Source organism: Trypanosoma cruzi, genomic scaffold (genome assembly GCF_000209065.1).
Source record: "Trypanosoma cruzi strain CL Brener 1047053517171 genomic scaffold, whole genome shotgun sequence".
NCBI lineage: Eukaryota > Euglenozoa > Kinetoplastea > Trypanosomatida > Trypanosomatidae > Trypanosoma > Trypanosoma cruzi.
The window spans coordinates 63,201-82,502 of record NW_001849568.1 but is presented as its reverse complement, the minus strand read 5'-3'; the positions used below and the strand labels follow the sequence as shown (position 1 = coordinate 82,502).

Below are 19,302 nucleotides of genomic sequence, written 5' to 3'. Positions count from 1 at the left end.
TTTATATTTATTATTTATTTATTTTTCCTTTCCTTCTCTTGTCTTTATTTTTTTATTTTTTGGTTTAAAGACTTTTCCCTCTCAGAGAGATAAGAGGCGGCATGCCTGCTCCTCCCAAAGGGACGTTTTTAGGGTTCTTATGCGGGGAAACAGAGTGCCCTGTGCGCGTCGCGGCGTTCTGGGTCGCATGCCGTTAAAGAAAAAAAAAAGGAAAAAGTTGTATTGATTCCTTTTGTTTTTCTTTTTGTTTTTGTTTTCTTTTAAGATATTTGTTTTCTCCATGTTTTTTTTTTTTTACATGGCAACGAGGCATTGCGTGCTTCTGGATTGCGGTGGTGTATTTGTTTTCTTCTTTTCCCTTTTTTTTTTTTTTGCGTCTTTGGCTGCAAAAGTGATGGCGGACGTTGCGCCTGATGGGGCCTCGGCCTCCCGGTATTTTCAGTCCGATAGTAATTTTGGCGAGTGTGGCGTGTGTCTGTGCCAGTGGGTGTGCCCGCTTGAGATATTTCCATGCCGTCATATTTTTTGTGAGGCGTGTGTGGAGAGCGTGGATCGGTGCCCCGAGTGCTCCGCGACCATCGAGCAGCGGAGGCGGCCAAACGTGGCGATTTTGGAGCTGCAGAAGCATTCAAAGGGGCGGTGCAGCGTGTGCGGTTGGGTCGGCACCTTCGAGAATTTCAACCACGATCACGTGACGTGCAACGCAAAACCCTCTTTCTCTTCTTCTTGAATGTCTCTTCAACGAGCCCTCCACTGGGTAGTCGTGTTGGCCGGGGGTACATGTTGGATAGGCCGGAGACGAATGATGCCGGCCAATCCAGCCCGGATTTTAGTTCACAGCAGGAGCAACAACAAAAACAACAAGAAGTGCGGTCCCGAGCTTCACCTCCGAAGCTCAACGCGAATGCGTTGAGGCCCGTCTCTTCCATTTCCCTTTCTGCAGAAGGCATCAGACGGTGGAAGGAGACGGTGTCATGCGTGGCGAGCGACTACGGTTTGTCGGAGGATGAGTTTAAATTCATGAGGGATATTTGGCCGGAGTTTGCCACGTTGAATTCAACGCGCACAAACTTGGAGCTGCAGTGGTGTGATGCATGTAGAATGCTCCGGTACATGAATTTACCAAGCCACCCAAATGACGTTATTGACCTATTTAACATGGCAATGCAGCCGATAGAAGGAGGATGTGTTTCATTTGAAAGTGTCTGCTTGTGGAGCTCGGTGTATCGGCGGGATCCGAGTCGGATGTACAACATGAATAGGGAACAATATAGCTGCTTGCTAAAATACGCCCAAATCATTGATATTGAAAAGACTGGTTTATTTAATGAGGATCAATGCAGGGGAATTGGAGAACAGATGTTTTTGCGGGAATTGACGGATTTGGAGTGGCGGAGCATTCGACCGCTGGTGGTTGCCCGGGCAGAAGAGTTCCGTGGAAATATTCCATGTGCCTATCCAACGGCCGTTTCGCAAGGGCAACAGATGAGGTTGTCACTGCATGAAATCATACTCCTTTACAACAGATTTTTTGATCCCACGAAGAAATCCACTGGAATGGCGGGGGGTAATAACAACGGGTTGTCTGAAGCTCTGCAACAGCGCATCCAATTTATGCTGATGCACTAAAAATCATTTTTGAGATGCCTGTTACTGAGGTGATACTGATGGAATTTACGTGGAATGAGGATGTCCTCTTAAGGACTCCTGCGGGGCAATGTTATCTGGCTTTTCTGGCAACGTCGGCTACCGCAACGTGGTGACCGTAATAAATTTTTGAGGTTTTTTTTTTCTTTTTCTTTTTACTTTATTACGAACATGATGCTTGTGGTGTGTGTTTTTTGTATGTCTTTCCTTCCTAATTATCGATTGTTCGTGTTTGTCCTTTTTGTTGCGCCGCTTTCCCAGCATCATGTATGCACAAAGCCAGAACGGCTCACTCATTCCGTGTGTCTGTGAGTGCGGGCGCGCCAAACAAGTTTTGGGTGCAATATTAGCGGAAACCACAAGGCTGGAAGGGGGTGAGCAAATCAAAATGAGCTGAAAAAAAAAAGAAAGAAAAAAAAAGAGAGAGGGATGACACGAGGAGGAAAAAAAAAGTTGAGTGTATGCGATGCCGCAAAGATGCCGGGAGAGAAAACTAAGCAAAGAAACAAAAAAGAATAAGAGGTGACCTGCGGTGAGCTTGAAATTATTATCATTATTATTTTCCTCATGCTCTGTTATTATTGTTATTGTTCTTTTTTGGGGGGTTGGTGCCGTTCCTGAGCTCATGTGTTTTGCCGTTCATTGCGGGGTGACCACACGTGCATGACATGAAATTTATGATGCCTTTTTGCCAATGAATTCCGTTTTGCCTTTCCTGTGCAAATTTCCGCTGCACGCTACGCAAAACCCCAACCCCACGAGACGAGGGGTGCCTGCGTGCGTTTTGTATGCATGGCCGCGTTTTCTTGTTTTTGAGAATCATGAAATTTTTGCTGCGTCATGGCTGTCTTTATCTTTTTTTCTTTCCTTTTTTTTTTTTCACTGCTTCTGTGCAGGGGAATAAACAAAACACACACACACACACACACACACACACACACATACATACATAGGTATTGAGCCACTCACGCGAGGGAAGAAATGCCGCCCTCCTCTCGGCGCAAGACTGCCAGCGCGGCGAAGCGGGAGAAATCAGGCCGCATCAAGAAGGCAAATGCAAAGTACCAAAAGCAGAAATACGTCCCGGAGCAGATGATGCAGCGGGGGCGGGGTGGCGCCCACGGTCGTTCCGGTGGCCAACAGGCAGAGAGAGGTAATGGAGAACAACGACGACAAAGGTCGGCGCGCACGGACAACATCGACATTCACTTGGCAGCCAAAGTTTCTGCAGAGCTGCGAGTGGACCTGTCGAAATTTAAATGCCAACTAAACGCGACTGAAATCTTTGGAAAAGAACTCAGTCAAATTTTTAAGTTTGTGCCACCGCCCTTCGTACGGCAACACCTGCCGGAGGACGTAAAATCCCTCCGATCATACATTAGCAAGTTTGAACGTGGTGCGCCAAGCATTGTTCACGCCTTCATCGTTTGGTACGAGTGGGCCTCGTACGAGCTCAACAAGGGTAAAGGACACAGTTTTTCCTCGAAGAAAAATGGAGTTGAAGGACAGGATGCATCCGTGGCGAAGGAGGATGAGAATGACGAGAGGGAAGAGCAGGATGGGGAAGAGGCCAGAAAGGAAAAAGACCACGGCAAGGTGAGTCAGGCACGTGCGGCGCTCTCTAAAACTGTGAGGGAAAGAGAACACATTCGAGCACTTTTACAAATGTGTTTGCGACACAATTCGTCACGTCGCAAAGAAGGACAACATGCGTTTTTGAATCATTTAAAAGCCAAGTTATCAGAAGATGTGGACTGTCACTCTTTGAAGAGTTTACGCGAGACATCCCATCATGCTGTTCCTTACGCTTTATCACGTCTATTACTGGGTATGGTTACAGAAGATATGGCAATGATTCTCCTGCATGCACACACTCTGTTCTTGCTATTGCGTGATACTACCGTGACACCTTCCGTTATACTTTCACTCATTGGTGAGGAGCTGGCGTTGGACGTTCGTCTAAAAGCTTCCAAAGCTCGTCTTGAGGCTCGTGCAGCAAAGAAGGATACGCTGACACAAGAACAACAACAGCAGGCAGATGAAGAGTTGGATGATATTGACCCGGACAAGATCAATGACCCTACAAGGGGGGAACGCAATCAACAATTGATTGCCACTGTGTTTACAACTGCGGTTATTGTCGCCAACCCTCGCAAATTGCGCCTTGAAGACGCACAAAGACTTGTCCATTATTTGTGTTTTGCATACATTGAGCAGAAGGCTTTGCGAGTATTGACAGCAAATCTATTTTTCAACATCATTGAGAAATTTCCCTCGCTCTGGGAAGACAAAACAGTATTGGAATGGTTGTCGTACGCCTTTTTTCTCTATCCGAAACTGGAGTACTACCGTCCAGAGGGAGTCCAGTTGCTGCTGCGTCTCATGATGATGGAGGAAAAGCCCCCAGGCATGAAAAGAGGGGTTCCTACTGTGGTGATGAAATATGCTGCGATGGATCCCTTGGAGCCCTCCACGGTGGAACAGATTGCCAACGCGTTATTCCGAAAGGAGCAGGTGACAATGGTGTACCCGATGGTGCATCCCGTATGGACAGACTGGTTTGATATTGTGGCACAACGCTGCGCCGCGGGAGAGTCCATGAAGGAGCATTTGAGCACAATGGTGCATAACGCCATTGCTCCTTACCGTCGTGGAAACGCCGATACCCCACGGCGTGCGCTGTTTCAACAACTTGTCTCTCGTCTTGGTCAATTGGCTGTTCAAAACGATGATGCCGAGCAGCGAGCCGAAATACTGCAGATGGCCAGCAAGACCGTTGGCTATGGAAGACGCACCATCGCCAAAGCCACAGACATCGCAGAGCTTCGAAATATGCCATTAGAATTGCTTGACGCGAAGGTGCGTGACCTCCTCCGGCATTACCGTGTCACACGCGACTCGGACATGTCAGCTTCCGCAAACCGCGCATGGGTATTACGCGAGTTACGGTCATGCCTTTACGTTCCTCTCCGGGAGGGTGTGAAATGCACATATATTGATGACGCCGCAGAAGCACTCTTGGAGTTTGGTTTCTACCCATCACCACCACATCGTGACACGCGCAGCATGAACCGTGCCATTTTTCTTTTTGCAGAGGTTTTTTCCTTTACGTATACGGCTGCGTTATCCAGACCAAAGTGCACGTTGAATCCATTGGATATTATTCGTGCCTATCTGGAGGCGGAAAAACGGGAAGCAACGCGATACACCACGGGTGTTTCCCAAAGTGTTTTTCGAAAGGCGCGAAATCGTATTGTGGAGGCACTGGAGAATTCTTCAAAGCGCAGCGTCTTGTTTTATGCAGAGCGCGACATGCACATATTGCTTGTGCTACTTTTTTTGGTGTTGAGCACCGATGACTACACAAATGACGAGGCAAAAGCATTGGCGACTTCAACCGTGCCAGATATTTGCCAATTTTTCCTTACCGGCACATTAGAGACCATTGACCTTTTCGTTGATGTGCTAATGGCGCTCACTATGCGGTCAACGGCACCAATTCATGTGATTCCTCTGATGACATGCATTCGACGTATTGCTACTGGGTACTTACTAAAGTTTGCTCGTCACGTACGGGAGCGTCTAACACTTGACTTGATTCTTGCCCCACTTCGTGAGGCCTTTCACACCGACGATCGTGAGAGGTCGCGTCAGGCAAAAGCAAGGGGTGAAACGGAAAAGGAAGACAGTGACGATGATGATGACGACGACGACGACAACGACAACGACTCTAATAAGGATAATGATGAAGGCAGTGAGGAGCTGCGAGAGGATGAGAATGAAGAGGAGGATGGGGAGGATACGACTGGGACTTCGGACACAAGTGAATCGGAAGAAAGTGTAGCTACAGAAAGCACGGCTGCTACTGCGCCTGACGACGAGGCTGAAGAAGAGGCCACCAGTGACGCTGATGAGTTAAGTGACAAGGAAGATTTTATGGAGGGGGATCAGGAGGAGGGAGAAGAGGAAGAGGAAGAGGCTCCCACGCAGCAATACATCGACGCATTAAGGGGGATGATTGGAAATGTGGATTTGCAGTTTATCTACCCTGTAGACACATCAAATAAAGACAAGAGTAATGTTGTGCGGGCGATTCAAATTGCCGCGCGTGTTGGTGCATCGATGCGTTGCCCGTTGATGCTTCACATCTTTCAGGTGCTCTTAGCCGTTTGCCGCGAGAATGTGAAATCCCCGGATGATGTTATCTTCAACAGTGCTGTCTCCTCCACTCAAATTCTCATGATGACCAAAAATCGATATTTTGGTCGGTTCCTCGTGCCAGAAGAGTTGTTTCAACTGCTCTCCGACATCCAGAGTTACTGTCGCAAGTTAGACCACGTGTTGGTACGCAAGGAGAGTCAGTCTGCCAAACATGCAGTCACTATACGTCGTCGAATGGCGTTGTTGAGGGATCTTGCTCTACGTGTGTTTCACTTTGTTGCCTTCCTTGCGTATAAAAATCATGCCGGTGAGGATGTCCGAGTGACGCTTTTGGAGTTTTACAAGTCCATCTTTTGTGACCGTGGCTGGAATGACAAAAAACGTCTACCTGGCATCAAGCGTGACATGCACCACTATCGCCACGGCTTTGGCTGGGTGGTGCTACCGTCAGCCTTTGAGAAGTTTGGTGAGGTGGAAGGAATTGCAGGACCACAACGAGTGCGTGTATTTAAAGGTTGCTGCCAGATGATTGAGGCGATGCTACCGCGGCTCTCTGGCATGGGCGCTTCGTTGAAGACTGCCGCTGGCACCGCCATTACGTCGTTCCTGCAGTCTACAACAGTTCGAGCCGTGTATGAGATGAAGTACACATTGTTGTACGACTACTTCCATTGCTTGAAGATGGTGGCAAAATACAACAGTCGTGTACACCTGGACACCGCGTGGCTTGCATCCGTCGTAGAGGAGGCCGTTAATGATGATTCGCTCCAAATGTCCGCCGCGTCCATTCGTCTTCTTGCAGGGATGGAGCGGCTGCTCGGTCTTACACCACGTGCCAAAGAAACCAAGGCGCCAGTCCCAGTCAAGGTTCTCTATCAACAGTTTGAAAAACAAGGAAGAAAAGAGAAGGCAGTTTTTTACAAGCGAGCAAAACGTGTGCGTGCAAAGGTTGTCAAAGCTCTTGTGGCGTACCGCAACGGAGATTTGACTGACGCCGAGCGGGCGCTCAAACGACGTCGCCGTGAGACCATGAAGATTGACGATCGTCTGCGGAGACAGGTACTTCGAGAGGAGAAGTCACGGGTTCTCACAAAGGAGGAAAAGGAAGAAAAACGCAAGCGCATCATGATTGCCAAGCAGGAGCGCATAGCGAAGAATCGGGAGCGCAAACGTCGTTTGCATGAGCACCGGGAGAAGGCGTTTCAACGTTGGCGGGAACAGAAATTGGCTTCAGCAGCTGCAATGGAGTGATCTTTTTTTTTTTCGTTGTTTCTGATTCTCCTTTTTTCCCTTGGCTGCTGTTACTGCAGCACCACGGCGGGAAAGAAATGGTAACGAAAAAAAAAAAAAGAGTGTGGGACGTCAGTGCCTTTTATGTGCATGTTTACTTGTTCGAGTGGGTGTTTTTTCAATGGCGGCAGGGCGCCAAGAAGCGGCAACAAAACTGGGGGGATGATGACGTGTGGTGCCAACGCCAATAATGATGGAGGCGGCGGATGTCTCCGATGCCGCGCACGCCCTCACTTCACCCCACGTTGTTGTTTTTCCCACCGTGTTCTCTTTTCTCCCTCTCTTTCTCTCCTCTGAGAAGAAAAGGGAGAGAGGGAGTGGGGAAAGCAACATATATATATATATATAAATACATAAAATAATTAACGAGGGGAGGAAGGGGGCAGCAACATGACATCAACGCGGGGCGTGCTTCTTTTTTTCCTTTTCCCTTTCCCTCTCTCTCTCTCTCTCTATTTGTGTGTTTAATTAACTTCGTTAATAACGAGGGAGACGTGATGAATGAAAAAAAAAAGGAGGAAAGGAATAAAAAAGAGAGCTTTCGGTTAAAAAACAGCATGCACACAGAAACCCAAAGACGTCTTGTTGTTGTTGTTGTTGATTTATTTGCGACTGCGTGTGTGTCGCTTCGTCTCAATGACATGTGCGTCCGTCTTTCTTTTATTGCGCTGCATTTTATGTTGCGTTCCTTTTTTTTTAATTATTATTGCGCGCCCGCGCTACGCGGTCTGTGGTTTGTCCCGATGGCATCAAAGCACCCAGTACACCGAAGTTAAAACGCAAGATAAGGAGGGAAGGAAAAGTAAAAAAAAAAAAAGAAAAAAAAGAGTAAACCAAAAGTACCGGAAGGAGTTATTTTATTGGCATTCAAAAGAAGAAGAGAAAAAAAGAAAGAAAAAAAAAGGACAGAACGATGAGTTCAACCGCAGCCGAAATGCGCAGCGATACGGGAATCGTTAAGCAGGAGATCAATGAATGCGTCGAAACCGGTAGAGAAGCCGTGTTGGGGGCCAAGGCGTCTCTGGAAAAACCCGTGAGGAGTGCCGTGGAGAAAGTCAAGCAGGGTGTGCGTGACTGCACTGAGGTGGGCCGCGAGACTCTTAACGGCGCCGTGACGAAAACAAATCAGTCGCTTAACGCAACAAAGGAGAAGGCACAGAAACTTGCCGATGAGGGAAAACAGCGCATTGGAGATATGATTGAGTCTGCAGCCTCGTACGTCAGCGGGGCGGGCGAAGCGAATGGTGAGGATGGGGGCAGCAACTCCTACGCCGCGAAGATAATTTCGGTTGCCGATCAGTACGTGGAATCCGGCAGAAAAATTCTTAATGATGCCAAAACATCAGCCGAGGCGTACCACAGTGCGGCCGTGGAGGCGGTTCAGAGCAAAATTACGCATGGACGCCAGCAGGTGGAGACGTACGCAACAACAGCGAAGGACTCCGTTGAACCCCTTGTGGATTCTGCAAGAGGGCTTGTGAATAAGTCGGCCAAACGTTTGAGCAAGACGAGCGAGGTCATTCGAGAGCAAAAGACAGCTTGCATGGACAAACTCGACACGGTTCGCACCAAAGTCCGCACTGCTGTGGACGAGAGCAAGCCACATCTGCAAACCATCTGCGACAATGGAAAGAGCGCGGTTTTTAAACGGGATGCCCGCCTCGCCCTCACGGCGGTAGCACAGTTATTTGCCGGTGTAATTCTTCTCATGAATGCGTTTTTTGAGGAGGTGTTGAAGTTAACTTTTGTGAAGAATACCACCAGCTATGTTCAGAACTGCCGGGTGACACAGAGGACACGGGAATTACTCACAGCGGCCAACATCCCGCAAAAAGTGGATCATTTGCCCATCGTGGGCCACCGTGTTGTCGTTGCCGTAACCATCTTTTTAAGTGAAGTGAAGAGGAGCATGCTGGAGATGAAAAAAAAGAACAGATGTGTCTCACCGAAACCAGCGGGGGCGCATGATGCAAAGGAGTTAAGAGAGGATGCAATTCCACACGGTCGTAAGACACAACGGAAGGAGAAATTAGAAGCCTAAAAGAAAGAAAATAAAAGGAATTACTGATGGCGACATTTTGATTAAAAAATGAGAAAACCTGTCTTCGGTCGTGAGAGAAGGATTGAGGGGTTGGAACATGCGCAAAAACAGAAATACTTTTCAAAAAAAATAAACAACAACAACAGCAACAAAAAACAATATCTCTAAAAAAATTAAGTGATGCATGTGAATGGAACAGGGTCCGGGGTGAAACAGGTGAGGCGCTATTAGGACGATATATACACTTGTTGCGGTGAACAGTTTTTTGTCCTTTTTTTATATCCTGAATTAAAAAAAGGACAAAAAAAGTTGTGCCGACAGAAAATGTGAGTTGCTTGCAGGATGCACCACGGGGGGGCTTGTGCGTGAGAGGATGTGTGACATCACGCCACGGGGTTCCCTGTGCCCTCACTGGCGCGCACAAGGGTGGGCCCTGTTTCTCCACAGGGCCTGCTTGGGCATACACCGCGTCCAAAGGGGGAGGGAGACATGTTGTCATGTTTTATTCTTCCCGCATTTCTCCTTTTTTTTCTTTTGTTTGTTTTGGACTCACGCACGACGGCCAATGCCATGGGCCGCATGAGCGGGAAGGGGCGCGTGAACCTCTAGAGAGAGAGAGGTGTGTGTGTGTTGCGGGTCTGGCACAACGTTCGTCTTTTTTTCTTTTTTGTTGAATGTTGAGTGGTTTTTTTTTTTTTGCGGCGAAATTTTTATTTCTTTCTTCTTTTTATTTTATTTTTTTTTTTGTCAGAAACGCATGCATGAATTTATAAGCTTTTTTTTTTTCTTTTTGTTGTGTTGCCATTATTGTTGGTGTTATGTGCGTTGATTTTTCTTTGGCTTTGTGTGTGTGTGTGGGGGGGGGGGGGGGGGCGATGGAGCGGAGGTGAAAGGACGTGGAGGGCCGTACATGTATGTATGCATGCAATGTTGACTGTTTGTACGATGTAACGGTGGGAAGACACATGAGGAGGGATGAGACGAGGGGAGTTGGGTTTTGTTGGCGAGTGAGGAGTGAAACGGTCAAAAAAAAAAAAAAAAAATAAATAAATGCGTCATCGACACAACAATAAACAACAATTCTGATGTTGTGTGGTTTGGATTGCCTCCAATGAGATACCGTCTTTCTTTCTTAGTGGGACTTATATGGGGTGAAGGCTTGTTTGTTTTGTTTATTTATTTTTATTTTTATTGTGTTTTTTTTTTCTGCGTGTTATGAAAGAGAAAACAAAACTGAAAGAGAGAGAGAGAGAGAGAGAAAAGGGAAGTGATTTCTCTTATATGTTTGCTCACGTGATTGCCGGGATATATAAATATAAATATATCTGCATGCATGCACATGAATAAACAGTCGGAGAGAGAGAGGAGGGTAATTGGTATAATTTTTTTTTTTTTTTTTTTTTTTTGCGGGAGGGTTTAATGGCCGGTTGTGTTTGATTTTTTTACTTGTCTTTTTTTTCTTTAAGTTTTCTGCGTGTAACGCTGCAAAAATGGGAGGGAGGCGGGACACGCAGCGTGCATGCGCGCATTCGGTTTGGGCGGCTGGTAACGTTGCGCCGGCAAAAACAACAACAACAACAACAAATCAATAATACTGGGAGAAGGCCGCGTACAGTCAGGGTGAAGGGAGAAGGGGAAAAAGTAAAAGAAATTCATATTTTTATATATTCAAGGACGAGATACGGATGAGACAGACGTACATGTCTACGTGCATGCACGCATTCGACATGAATACGCAAATAAAGGAAAATAAATAACTCAATTAAATGTTATATAGAATACAATACAGGTTTATATGAAGTAAAAGTTGTGAACATTTTATTTCTTTTCAACATATTTTATTTACTTTCTTTTGTGTGCGGAGTTGGCTGAGGGAGGAAAGGAGGGGAAGGGAGGGGAGGGGGCCAGAAATATGAAGAGAATGAATGGAACCAAAGAGTGGGATTCCTATGAAAAAGAAGAAGAAGGAAAAAAAGTATTTGGGTGACTTGGTTAACAGAGCAACGGGAATTTTCTTTTTTTTTTTGTGGGGCGGCCTGCGTGTGTATGTATGTGTGTGTGTGTGTGTGCGTTGAGAGCGGTACTATTTTGTGATTGCAACCAAGGCAAAAATAGTTCCGCAAATGAAGAAGCAAATTGACCGGAGTGGCAGCCAAATGTGTGTTTATAAACCTGTATATAAATCTACGGGGATTCCTTTCTTTTTTTTTTTTTTTTCTTCTTTTTCTGGTGCGTTTTAGTTGCAAAAGGAATGGTTACTGCATGTATATATTTGTGTGTGTGTCTGTGTGCATGTGCGCCATCTTGTCTTGATGCTCCTTTGGTTCTCTCTCTTTTTTTTCTTTTCTCTCGGCCTTGTCATTTCTAAGATAATTACCATCCTGGCATCCGTGTAACGTACATTGACGCGGCAGAGAAGAAGGTATCTGTTTATTAATTTTTTTATAGCACGAGGCCCATATAGAAGTAACTTCTTGAGGAGTGAGCGAGTGAGGGTGTGGGCAAAATAGAAGGAGGACTGAGGGAGTGGAGTACATTTTTGGCCATTTTTTTTCAAGTTAATTTTTTTTTTAGGGGTGTGTGTGTGGGGAGCATTGCCTGCATTTTTTGCTCGCGGGGAAAGGTGGTGGGGTGGGAGAAGAAAGAAGAAATGTGGGAACAGCAGCCAAAACCTGTGACTTCTCTCCCGTTACGCCCACTGGACTCCACCAATGAAAGGGTGTCGACATCGTCGTCTTCCAGTCGCTCCGACAGTGGGAGCTACAGCTACAGCTACTCGGAAACAGAGTCCGCTACGGAGACGGGGACAGCGTCGACAGTGACACAAGAACCACCGCTAACCGGGCAAAAGAAGTTTTTATCCTTCCCGGATTTGCCACTGCCTGTGCCACAACCGCCACGGCCTATTACATCATCTCAGGTTAATCAACCGATTTCTGCTGAAGCAAAAAAGGAAAGTCCATCCAATACCAATGGCGCATCATCCGATAGCTATGGTGATAGCAAAGGGTATGGTTACAGCTACAGTCACAGCTCCAGCAGTAGCGAGGAAGAAGACACGGGGAGTAGTAGTGGTTCTAGCTACAGCTACAGTTATAGCACGGAGTCTACGAAAAAAGGCAAATATTACGCAACACAAGACAAGCGGTTGAAGTCAACTCATGATGTGAAACCTGAGGAATCATCCTTGTCCTACACATACTCGGAAAGTTTATCCACGGAAAAGGGACGAGGAGAGGGTTCCGTGACCCACACTTACAGCAGTACGACATCTGGGTCCCGCAGTCGCAATGGCTCCGATTCGGTTGGGACAGAGGGCAGCGAAAGCTATGGGTACAGCTACAGCAGCTCGACAGACGGAAGTACCACAACATGGGCCTCAATGCCGAGGGTGAAAAAAGTCCCAGGAAAAATTGCCGAATCCACTAAAGGAACGGAGGAAAGCAGCACGAGGGATATAAAAAAGGACGTTGCAACTAAGGGTTCTCAGAATTATTCTTACTCGTACTTGTGCACTGAGGATGAGAAGACGAGATCTTCTTCGAAACACCACGTTTCCTTGTCTTCTACAGAGTCGAAGACGTCGGGAGTGAAGGCAGCTGGGGGCAGCACAAGCATAGGAAGTAGACTTTCTGAATCATTGGACATCAAACCCAATAAAGTATCTCCACTTTCTCTGTCTACCAGTAAGAGTGAGAAGACACCGAGTAATTCGTCAACGAATTCTCTGATAACGGGTAGTATTGGAAGTGGCTCGTTGAGAGACTCCAGTGTGATTACGCAGCATGATACAACTTCGACGTATACAGAAGATAGGGAGGGCCTGAGTCAGGGGTCGGTGCTGACGGATGTACCGCCCCCAACAGCATCAATGCAGACTCGTGAGGTGATTGTACTAAGGACGCCACCTGAGGAGGCACCACGTTTTCGTGTTTTGCCACGCATCTGCCTGGTGCCCCGTGGCTCGGAAAACGACACGCTTTCGTTTTTTCTTAATCAGCTGATGTGGATTCAAAGTGATTTCATACGACGAGAAGCGGAGAAGGAGACAACGGAATCAGTTTTGACAGCGATAAAGGGCGACGGTACAAAGTCAACAGAGGCAAGGTCCAAGTCAAAAACCAAGAAAGGCATGGTAAAAGAAGAGCAGCAAGCTTTGGGGGATGTACCGCAACATCATTTTATTAAGAAGAGTTTGAAATTTGCATTAAAGGCCGTTGGTGTAGAAACTGCGGAAGAACGTGCTGTCGCATTAAGGGAATTTGTCATGCCAATGCATCGTGATGCCGCACTGTCAATTTTGGAAACTTGTGCACATAAATCAGTTTTTAAACGGGTGAAGTCCATGTTTCTGGCGCATGATAAATTTCAGTCGGGGGAAGTGCCATTGGATGTGACACTGGAATTGCTAGGCCGTTGCGGCATCGCACACCGTAACATGGAAAACCTCACACTGAGTATATGTACCTCTTTTTCGAAGGGACGTACCCCGTTACTGTGCGTTATTCAACGGATGCCACCCTCTGGTCCTCCCATTGCCACTGTTGAGGGTGAGGAACCAAAACCGCTTGAGACAAAAATGAATGAGGAGGTGGTCGATGTGTGCAACAGCGCATTGCGTACGGGTGGTGCAGCGGTCTATTGGGATGAACGAAGGGGTTGTATTTACGTTGGAAATCGAAGCGTCATGAAAGCGATTACATCATCTGACACTGCTAAACGTATTGTTGTGCAGCTTGAAGCATTAATTTATGTTTGCTTTGCTCTAGAGGCATGCACCATAGAGGATAAGTCGTTATCCGCGGTTCTATACACCCCGTTACTCGCCGCCCTTTTATCTTGTACGTCTAAAGATGTTCCAGACACAAAGTCCGTCTTGGTTGAAAACGCATTGGTATCCGTTTTAAACCCCTTAAAGCATCTGGAACGATTGTCTGCTCATCGAAATCTACAAGAAAAATACCTGATGAGCGGCGAGGAACCCATTTTATCGGATACACTTCCTGAACGCCTGCAGGATTTTAGAGGAACGATGGTAGAGAGGCTGCGTCGACAGGTTACTTGGGCGCCCAATCCTACTTCTGATGGAGGCGGTTTTGAAATGACTCCGCCGATGGATCCCGACGACGTGTACTGCGAATTGGGGATTAAGAAGTTGCGATTGAAGGAATTGACCCCTGAAGGGGCGTGCTGCTACTGCCTGGTAAGTGCGAGGACGACGTCTGGAGGGAATTGGATGCCGACAGTTCGCATTCCTGTCGTGTCCATAAAGGCTTCTAAGAAGAATGGGTTTAAGTGGAAGTTTTCCCGCGATCACAGTCAACGTGTTTTGTTTGCGTGCAAAGCGACGGATACAATTTGCATTGAGGCCTGTTACGACGTGGAAGAGAGTGCCGGTGAGACGGTGACGTGGTGTGTTGGTCATGTATTGGTGTCATGCAGAGGGGCAAAGAGCGGTAAACTCTCTATTTCCCCAGGTAGTCTTTTCTCCGATTTTGTCACTCCCGTTCCGGTGACAAAACTCGTGCAGCCCTCGAAGGGCCTCTTTTGTTCTTTGAAGCGAAAGAAAAATGCGACGCCCGCCATCTCCATGTCGATTTTGGTGACATGTGTGCATTCGAATTCTCTCCCAGCACGTGCCAGCGTGCCGCCGAGATTTCTTGCATTTCGACGACATGTGCCACTGATGGCGCAGCTGCGGGATGCTATAATGAACGTTGGCGGATCTCAAATGACCCCTTTGCATGTTCTCCGTCAGCAACAAGTCCAACACGCTCTCGTCGTGATGCTGAATCCCACGCTTATGGATCAGCTGCAGGAGTTATGGGAACGTACATTGCAGGGTAAGATGGGGACGAAGCCAACTGATATAGTGCAAAAGCAAAGGGCGCTTCTGACACTCGCCACAAAGGTGTTTTCTGTCCATAACAACATTTCCGGTAATCAAGCGGTTATTACGAATATTGTGGGACGTGGTGCAGCTATCCCAGTTTCCGTCAACTCCCTTGCACCTCGGCGTCCTGTGTTTGTTTGAGACCTCTCTGTTTTTTATTTTCCCTTTCTTTCGGCTTTACATGCGGACTTCATGTATTATATGCATATATGCACGACATTGTGTTGTATTTTTGTTACGCCTGCATTTACTTGTTTTTTTTTTTTTTCGTTTCATTGACTTGTGTTTTCAGTGCAGTGGGACCGTCTCGCATAGAAGCTTTCACCAAAGAGGGCGGGGATGCTTTATATATATATATATATATGAGGAACTTGTGTGCTCAAAGTGTATGGAGGAGAAAACTGGGCAGTACTTGTGCTTCCTTTTTTTTTTTTTTTTTGACACGCATTCAGGCATATGAAATTTTCTGTTATGCACGCATAGAGCTGCGCCGATCCAGCCAGCGATGGATGAAAGGAGGAAATAAATAATATGATAATTATAAATATATTTTCTGTTGCTGTTCACTTTACCTTTTCGTTGGGGAGAAGGAGCGAGGGAGGGTGGGAAGGGGGTGCTTTTTTTTAAGCTGCAGGGGAGTGGCGGTAGGTCTGTGTTTTTTTTTTTTCAGCTCTCTGGTGTGTGGAGGTTCTTCCGTCCTCTGTCGGGGATGTGCGTCTCGGGGATTAACGCGCCATTCCCCGACTGAGAGAGACGGAAGAAAAGGCGGAAACAACGACGGGGGTTTTCAGCACAAACAAAAAGGTGGTCAACGAAAAAAAATAAAAAAAAAAAGAAGAAGAGGGAAAAGAAGAAATGGAGAAAAAGTTGTGCTGACAGAAAGTGTGAGTTGCTTGCAGGATGCACCACGGGGGGGCTTGTGCGTGAGAGGATGTGTGACATCACGCCACGGGGTTCCCTGTGCCCTCACTGGCACGCACAAGGGTGGGCCCTGTTTCTCCACAGGGCCTGCTTGGGCATACACCGCGTCCAAAGGGGAAGGGAGGCATGTTGTCATGTTTTATTCTTCCCGCATTTCTTTTTTTTTTTTTTGTTTGTTTATTTGTTTGGACTCACGCACGACGGCCAATGCCATGGGCCGCATGAGCGGGAAGGGGCGCGTGAACCTCTACAGAGAGAGAGGTGTGTGTGTGTGTGTGTGGACGGGTCTGGCACAACGTTCGTCTTTTTTTTTTTCCTTTTTTTTTTTTTTAAATTCCGTACGTAGGGTTCAGTAGGGTTTGGGTGACTGACGACATCGATTGTGCCAAAGAACGAAGATTTTTTTTTTTTTTTTTCTTGTGCTTAGTGGAAAGAGTAAACGACAGACAAAAGGAGTGCTAACGCCAAGGGCGACACGACGGGGCAAAGACCAAAAAGGAAGGTTCAGGAAGGGGTGAAAAAGAGCGAAGAACAAAGAAAGAAAAAGAGGAAAAAACAACAAACAAACAAACAAACGACAAGATCAATTTTTTGTACGGAAGTTTTTTCTTTTTTTTATCCGTGCGAGCTCAGCGCAGAGGAATCACAGCAAGAAAGGGGGGAAACGTGGGACGCGTGGACACAACATCGCCTTCACCAAAGTAGGAGGGAATAAACAAAGGTTGGAAGAACAGCAACCAACGGACAAACAAACAACAACAAAAAAAGATGGTCTCCGTAGCGCTTACGCTCAATCAAAGTGCCTCCGCCAATTCTTTGGGGTCGCACCCCGGGTGCCAGGCAAATCAGACTCCCTTGTCTGCAACTCTTCGTCGTGGGAGTACACCCCAGCAGACGACGGTGGCCTTCGTGGAGGCGTTGGACCATCTTAGCACGAAGTTGAAGATCCCCATGAGTGCGGTGGAGCCAACAAATGCCCTGCAAGATGATGGGCTTGTGCCTGGGATTTGTCGTCTGTTTCTTGAGGGTCGCTGCAGGCAAGGTAGTCGCTGCTTTCAAGTTCACGCACGCCGTGATGTTTTGGATTCACTTCGTAAAGAAGCGCTTGAAACCCCTTCCTGCTGCTATCTTCATGGCGCCCCATGCAATTATGAAGGACTGCCATTTAATCTTACAGTAAACATCGGGAGCAAAGCAGTTGGCCTTCATTCACTAAATCCGACAAACTGCCTCTGGAGTATATACAGTGAGCATGGAGAAACTCTACTTACTGTGTCGAAGGGTCGTGTTTGTCGTGAACACAGGCGTGGCTTGTGCCGCTTTGGTGAGGAGTGCGGGTTTTTGCACATTTGTCGAGAGATCCCACTTGATGGCGACGAATACATCAGCGCAACTCCTGTACCCATTCCGCGTGTACAGGGCAGGGGGACACGAGCTGGCGAAGCTTCTGCTTCAGCGGTTAATTGCATAAATAATGCCAGTAGGGACGTCTCTGGCGATATTCACCACCAAAGCTTATGTGGGAGCCAAATGGAAGAAACGAACGTTACCACAAGAACTCCGAATGCTAGCAGCTTTAACAATACCAGCTTCAACGGTGGTTATTTTTCTGGTGGCTTGAATGGCCAGCACGGAAGTTGTAATAACCAGAGCAACTCCCTTCAGGGCATCGAGAGTGGATACGGTACTCCCTGTAGTACTTCTCGTAGTCGCATGTCCTATGGCTACCGCGCGAAGTATATTGCCCATGCCGACGGGGAGGAGAGGGCGATTAAAGGTCCATTGTTGCGTCCATTGGGTGGAGGGGCTGTTCTGCCACGCGGTCCGATGGGTCAGCGGCACAATCCTTACGGCGATGCTTCCTCTTTTCAGTAGAGGGGAGCCGTGAAGGAGCAAAAAAAAGAAATGAGCCGAAAATAATAATAATGAAAAAGACAAAAGAAAACAACATTAACAGAAAAAAAAAAAAAAGAAAAAAGAAAAAAGAAAAAGAGTAAAACAGAGAAAGTAGCCTAAAGAAGAGTTACCGAAGCAAATGAGCGAGGAAGGTGGAAAATGAATCTGTGTCACTTTCTTTGATGTGATTCTCATGCATCCGAATCTTATTAGCAGGAAGGTTGAAAAGGCATGGAACGACTGAAGCAGTCATTGACAAGTGTTTATCTTTTTTTTTTTTTTTTTTTTTCTTTCTCTCTCTCTCCCTCTTTCCATATATATAAGTATATTTGTACATATGCATCCTATATGCACATGTATACATATCTATATTGATATATTCGCATGCTTGTATTCGATGAACCCCTCCATGTTTGCAGGAATTTACTTATGGATGAAAAGGGATCGAAAACAAAAAGATGGTAGCATTTTTGGAGTTTGAGTTATTTTTAAGGAAGAAGAAGAAGAAGAAGGCGATTATTAAAAAGAAAATAAAACATTTCTTTGAGCAGGTGATTTTTATTTTTATTTTTATTTTTACCTTCACAATTCACAACGGAGATCAACGGGCACATGGAGAGAGAAAGATGGACAAAATGGGTGCTTTTTTTTTCCCTCTTTTCCCTCTTTTCCCTCTTTTCCCTCTTTTCCCTCTTTTTTTTTTTTTTTTCGGGCCCCAAACGACTCACAGAAAATTTTGGATGAAATGGAGGCGGTAATGTCAACTTCATTTCAGAAAAGCAAACAAAATAATTAACAAAAAAAAAAGAAAAGAAAAAAAAACACAAGTCACTTTTCTCCAAAGTTGAATGGAAATGCGCACAGCGGCAGGGCAGCTCTTTCTTTTTTTTTTATTGTTGTTGTTGTTTTTCTCCTCTTTTCGAGATCCAATGCATGCATAGCCGGAAGGGAGGGGCGGAGGGAAGGGGAATATAATATACATAATTGCATACATACATACATATATATAAATATATAAATATTTATCTTTATTTGGGTTTACTTAGTCTGCGTGTTTTTTTATTTTATTATATTTTATTTATTTTTGTCGTGTTGCGTGTTGGCTTTGGTTGCGTCGTGTTGTGTGTTTGTGTATGCGTTTTACTTTTGTGCTTGCGGGTTCTTTTTTCCTTTTTTTTGTACACATCTCAAATTTATTTATTTATCTGCACTACGGGTAGCCGTACGCCTCACGCATTTGCTGCGCAGACGGAAATGGACACATCTCTGCACGCATGTGAAGAGACATTTATTTAAGTGGGTAAAACTTTTTATTTATAGGGATAACCGGGAGGGGGGGGGGGCGGGTGGACTGCGGGACGGGGGCAGTGAGCGGGTGGTAGTCTTTTGGGTTTTATTTTTATTTTTATTTTTTGCGTGGATGGGCTGCTGCCGCTGTTTTTTGTTTTCTTTT

The 19,302-nt window shown here is 46.3% G+C and overlaps 4 protein-coding genes and 1 pseudogene across 4 annotated transcripts, besides 47 other annotated features; all 5 read left to right on the top strand.

Annotated features, from left to right (window-relative positions):
• Positions 1–67: part of a microsatellite that runs on past the window's edge.
• Positions 1–1,614: part of a sequence feature (areas merged during assembly that could not be assigned to a particular haplotype. This can correspond to areas where the two haplotypes were merged or to regions with more than two copies in the genome that were merged during assembly.) that runs on past the window's edge.
• Positions 231–257: a microsatellite.
• Positions 280–1,629, top strand: Tc00.1047053511807.210 (annotated as a pseudogene).
• Positions 1,615–1,684: a sequence feature (areas merged during assembly that could not be assigned to a particular haplotype. This can correspond to areas where the two haplotypes were merged or to regions with more than two copies in the genome that were merged during assembly.).
• Positions 1,685–5,030: a sequence feature (areas merged during assembly that could not be assigned to a particular haplotype. This can correspond to areas where the two haplotypes were merged or to regions with more than two copies in the genome that were merged during assembly.).
• Positions 2,043–2,098: a sequence feature (T-rich).
• Positions 2,191–2,245: a microsatellite.
• Positions 2,557–2,597: a microsatellite.
• Tc00.1047053511807.200 (hypothetical protein, conserved) lies at positions 2,629–7,059 on the top strand (the record flags this gene model as incomplete). Its single annotated transcript, XM_815340.1, has 1 exon — positions 2,629–7,059. One exon carries the CDS (start codon positions 2,629–2,631, stop codon positions 7,057–7,059), a length of 4,431 nt encoding a protein of 1,476 aa, XP_820433.1.
• Positions 5,031–5,119: a sequence feature (areas merged during assembly that could not be assigned to a particular haplotype. This can correspond to areas where the two haplotypes were merged or to regions with more than two copies in the genome that were merged during assembly.).
• Positions 5,120–7,842: a sequence feature (areas merged during assembly that could not be assigned to a particular haplotype. This can correspond to areas where the two haplotypes were merged or to regions with more than two copies in the genome that were merged during assembly.).
• Positions 5,338–5,376: a microsatellite.
• Positions 5,586–5,626: a sequence feature (CT-rich).
• Positions 7,430–7,464: a sequence feature (AT_rich).
• Positions 7,520–7,551: a sequence feature (GA-rich).
• Positions 7,843–8,027: a sequence feature (areas merged during assembly that could not be assigned to a particular haplotype. This can correspond to areas where the two haplotypes were merged or to regions with more than two copies in the genome that were merged during assembly.).
• Positions 7,880–7,937: a sequence feature (T-rich).
• Positions 7,968–8,001: a sequence feature (T-rich).
• Positions 8,012–9,139, top strand: Tc00.1047053511807.190 (hypothetical protein, conserved; the record flags this gene model as incomplete). Its single annotated transcript, XM_815339.1, has 1 exon — positions 8,012–9,139. The coding sequence occupies one exon, from the start codon at positions 8,012–8,014 to the stop codon at positions 9,137–9,139; it is 1,128 nt and encodes a 375-aa protein (XP_820432.1).
• Positions 8,028–11,652: a sequence feature (areas merged during assembly that could not be assigned to a particular haplotype. This can correspond to areas where the two haplotypes were merged or to regions with more than two copies in the genome that were merged during assembly.).
• Positions 9,847–9,885: a sequence feature (A-rich).
• Positions 10,165–10,191: a sequence feature (AT_rich).
• Positions 10,299–10,347: a sequence feature (A-rich).
• Positions 10,375–10,398: a microsatellite.
• Positions 10,522–10,545: a microsatellite.
• Positions 10,700–10,723: a microsatellite.
• Positions 11,016–11,042: a microsatellite.
• Positions 11,177–11,211: a microsatellite.
• Positions 11,337–11,365: a microsatellite.
• Positions 11,653–11,995: a sequence feature (areas merged during assembly that could not be assigned to a particular haplotype. This can correspond to areas where the two haplotypes were merged or to regions with more than two copies in the genome that were merged during assembly.).
• Positions 11,790–15,173, top strand: Tc00.1047053511807.180 (hypothetical protein, conserved; the record flags this gene model as incomplete). Its single annotated transcript, XM_815338.1, has 1 exon — positions 11,790–15,173. One exon carries the CDS (start codon positions 11,790–11,792, stop codon positions 15,171–15,173), a length of 3,384 nt encoding a protein of 1,127 aa, XP_820431.1.
• Positions 11,996–16,088: a sequence feature (areas merged during assembly that could not be assigned to a particular haplotype. This can correspond to areas where the two haplotypes were merged or to regions with more than two copies in the genome that were merged during assembly.).
• Positions 15,376–15,396: a sequence feature (AT_rich).
• Positions 15,553–15,585: a sequence feature (AT_rich).
• Positions 15,846–15,899: a sequence feature (CT-rich).
• Positions 16,089–16,110: a sequence feature (areas merged during assembly that could not be assigned to a particular haplotype. This can correspond to areas where the two haplotypes were merged or to regions with more than two copies in the genome that were merged during assembly.).
• Positions 16,111–18,741: a sequence feature (areas merged during assembly that could not be assigned to a particular haplotype. This can correspond to areas where the two haplotypes were merged or to regions with more than two copies in the genome that were merged during assembly.).
• Positions 16,258–16,284: a microsatellite.
• Positions 16,484–16,531: a microsatellite.
• On the top strand, positions 16,722–17,828 carry Tc00.1047053511807.160 (hypothetical protein, conserved; the record flags this gene model as incomplete). The annotated part of the gene is made up of 1 exon (XM_815337.1): positions 16,722–17,828. One exon carries the CDS (start codon positions 16,722–16,724, stop codon positions 17,826–17,828), a length of 1,107 nt encoding a protein of 368 aa, XP_820430.1.
• Positions 17,911–17,944: a microsatellite.
• Positions 18,118–18,142: a microsatellite.
• Positions 18,163–18,229: a microsatellite.
• Positions 18,404–18,428: a microsatellite.
• Positions 18,493–18,558: a sequence feature (A-rich).
• Positions 18,647–18,671: a microsatellite.
• Positions 18,742–19,059: a sequence feature (areas merged during assembly that could not be assigned to a particular haplotype. This can correspond to areas where the two haplotypes were merged or to regions with more than two copies in the genome that were merged during assembly.).
• Positions 18,819–18,875: a microsatellite.
• Positions 18,904–18,935: a sequence feature (AT_rich).
• Positions 19,060–19,302: part of a sequence feature (areas merged during assembly that could not be assigned to a particular haplotype. This can correspond to areas where the two haplotypes were merged or to regions with more than two copies in the genome that were merged during assembly.) that runs on past the window's edge.
• Positions 19,241–19,262: a microsatellite.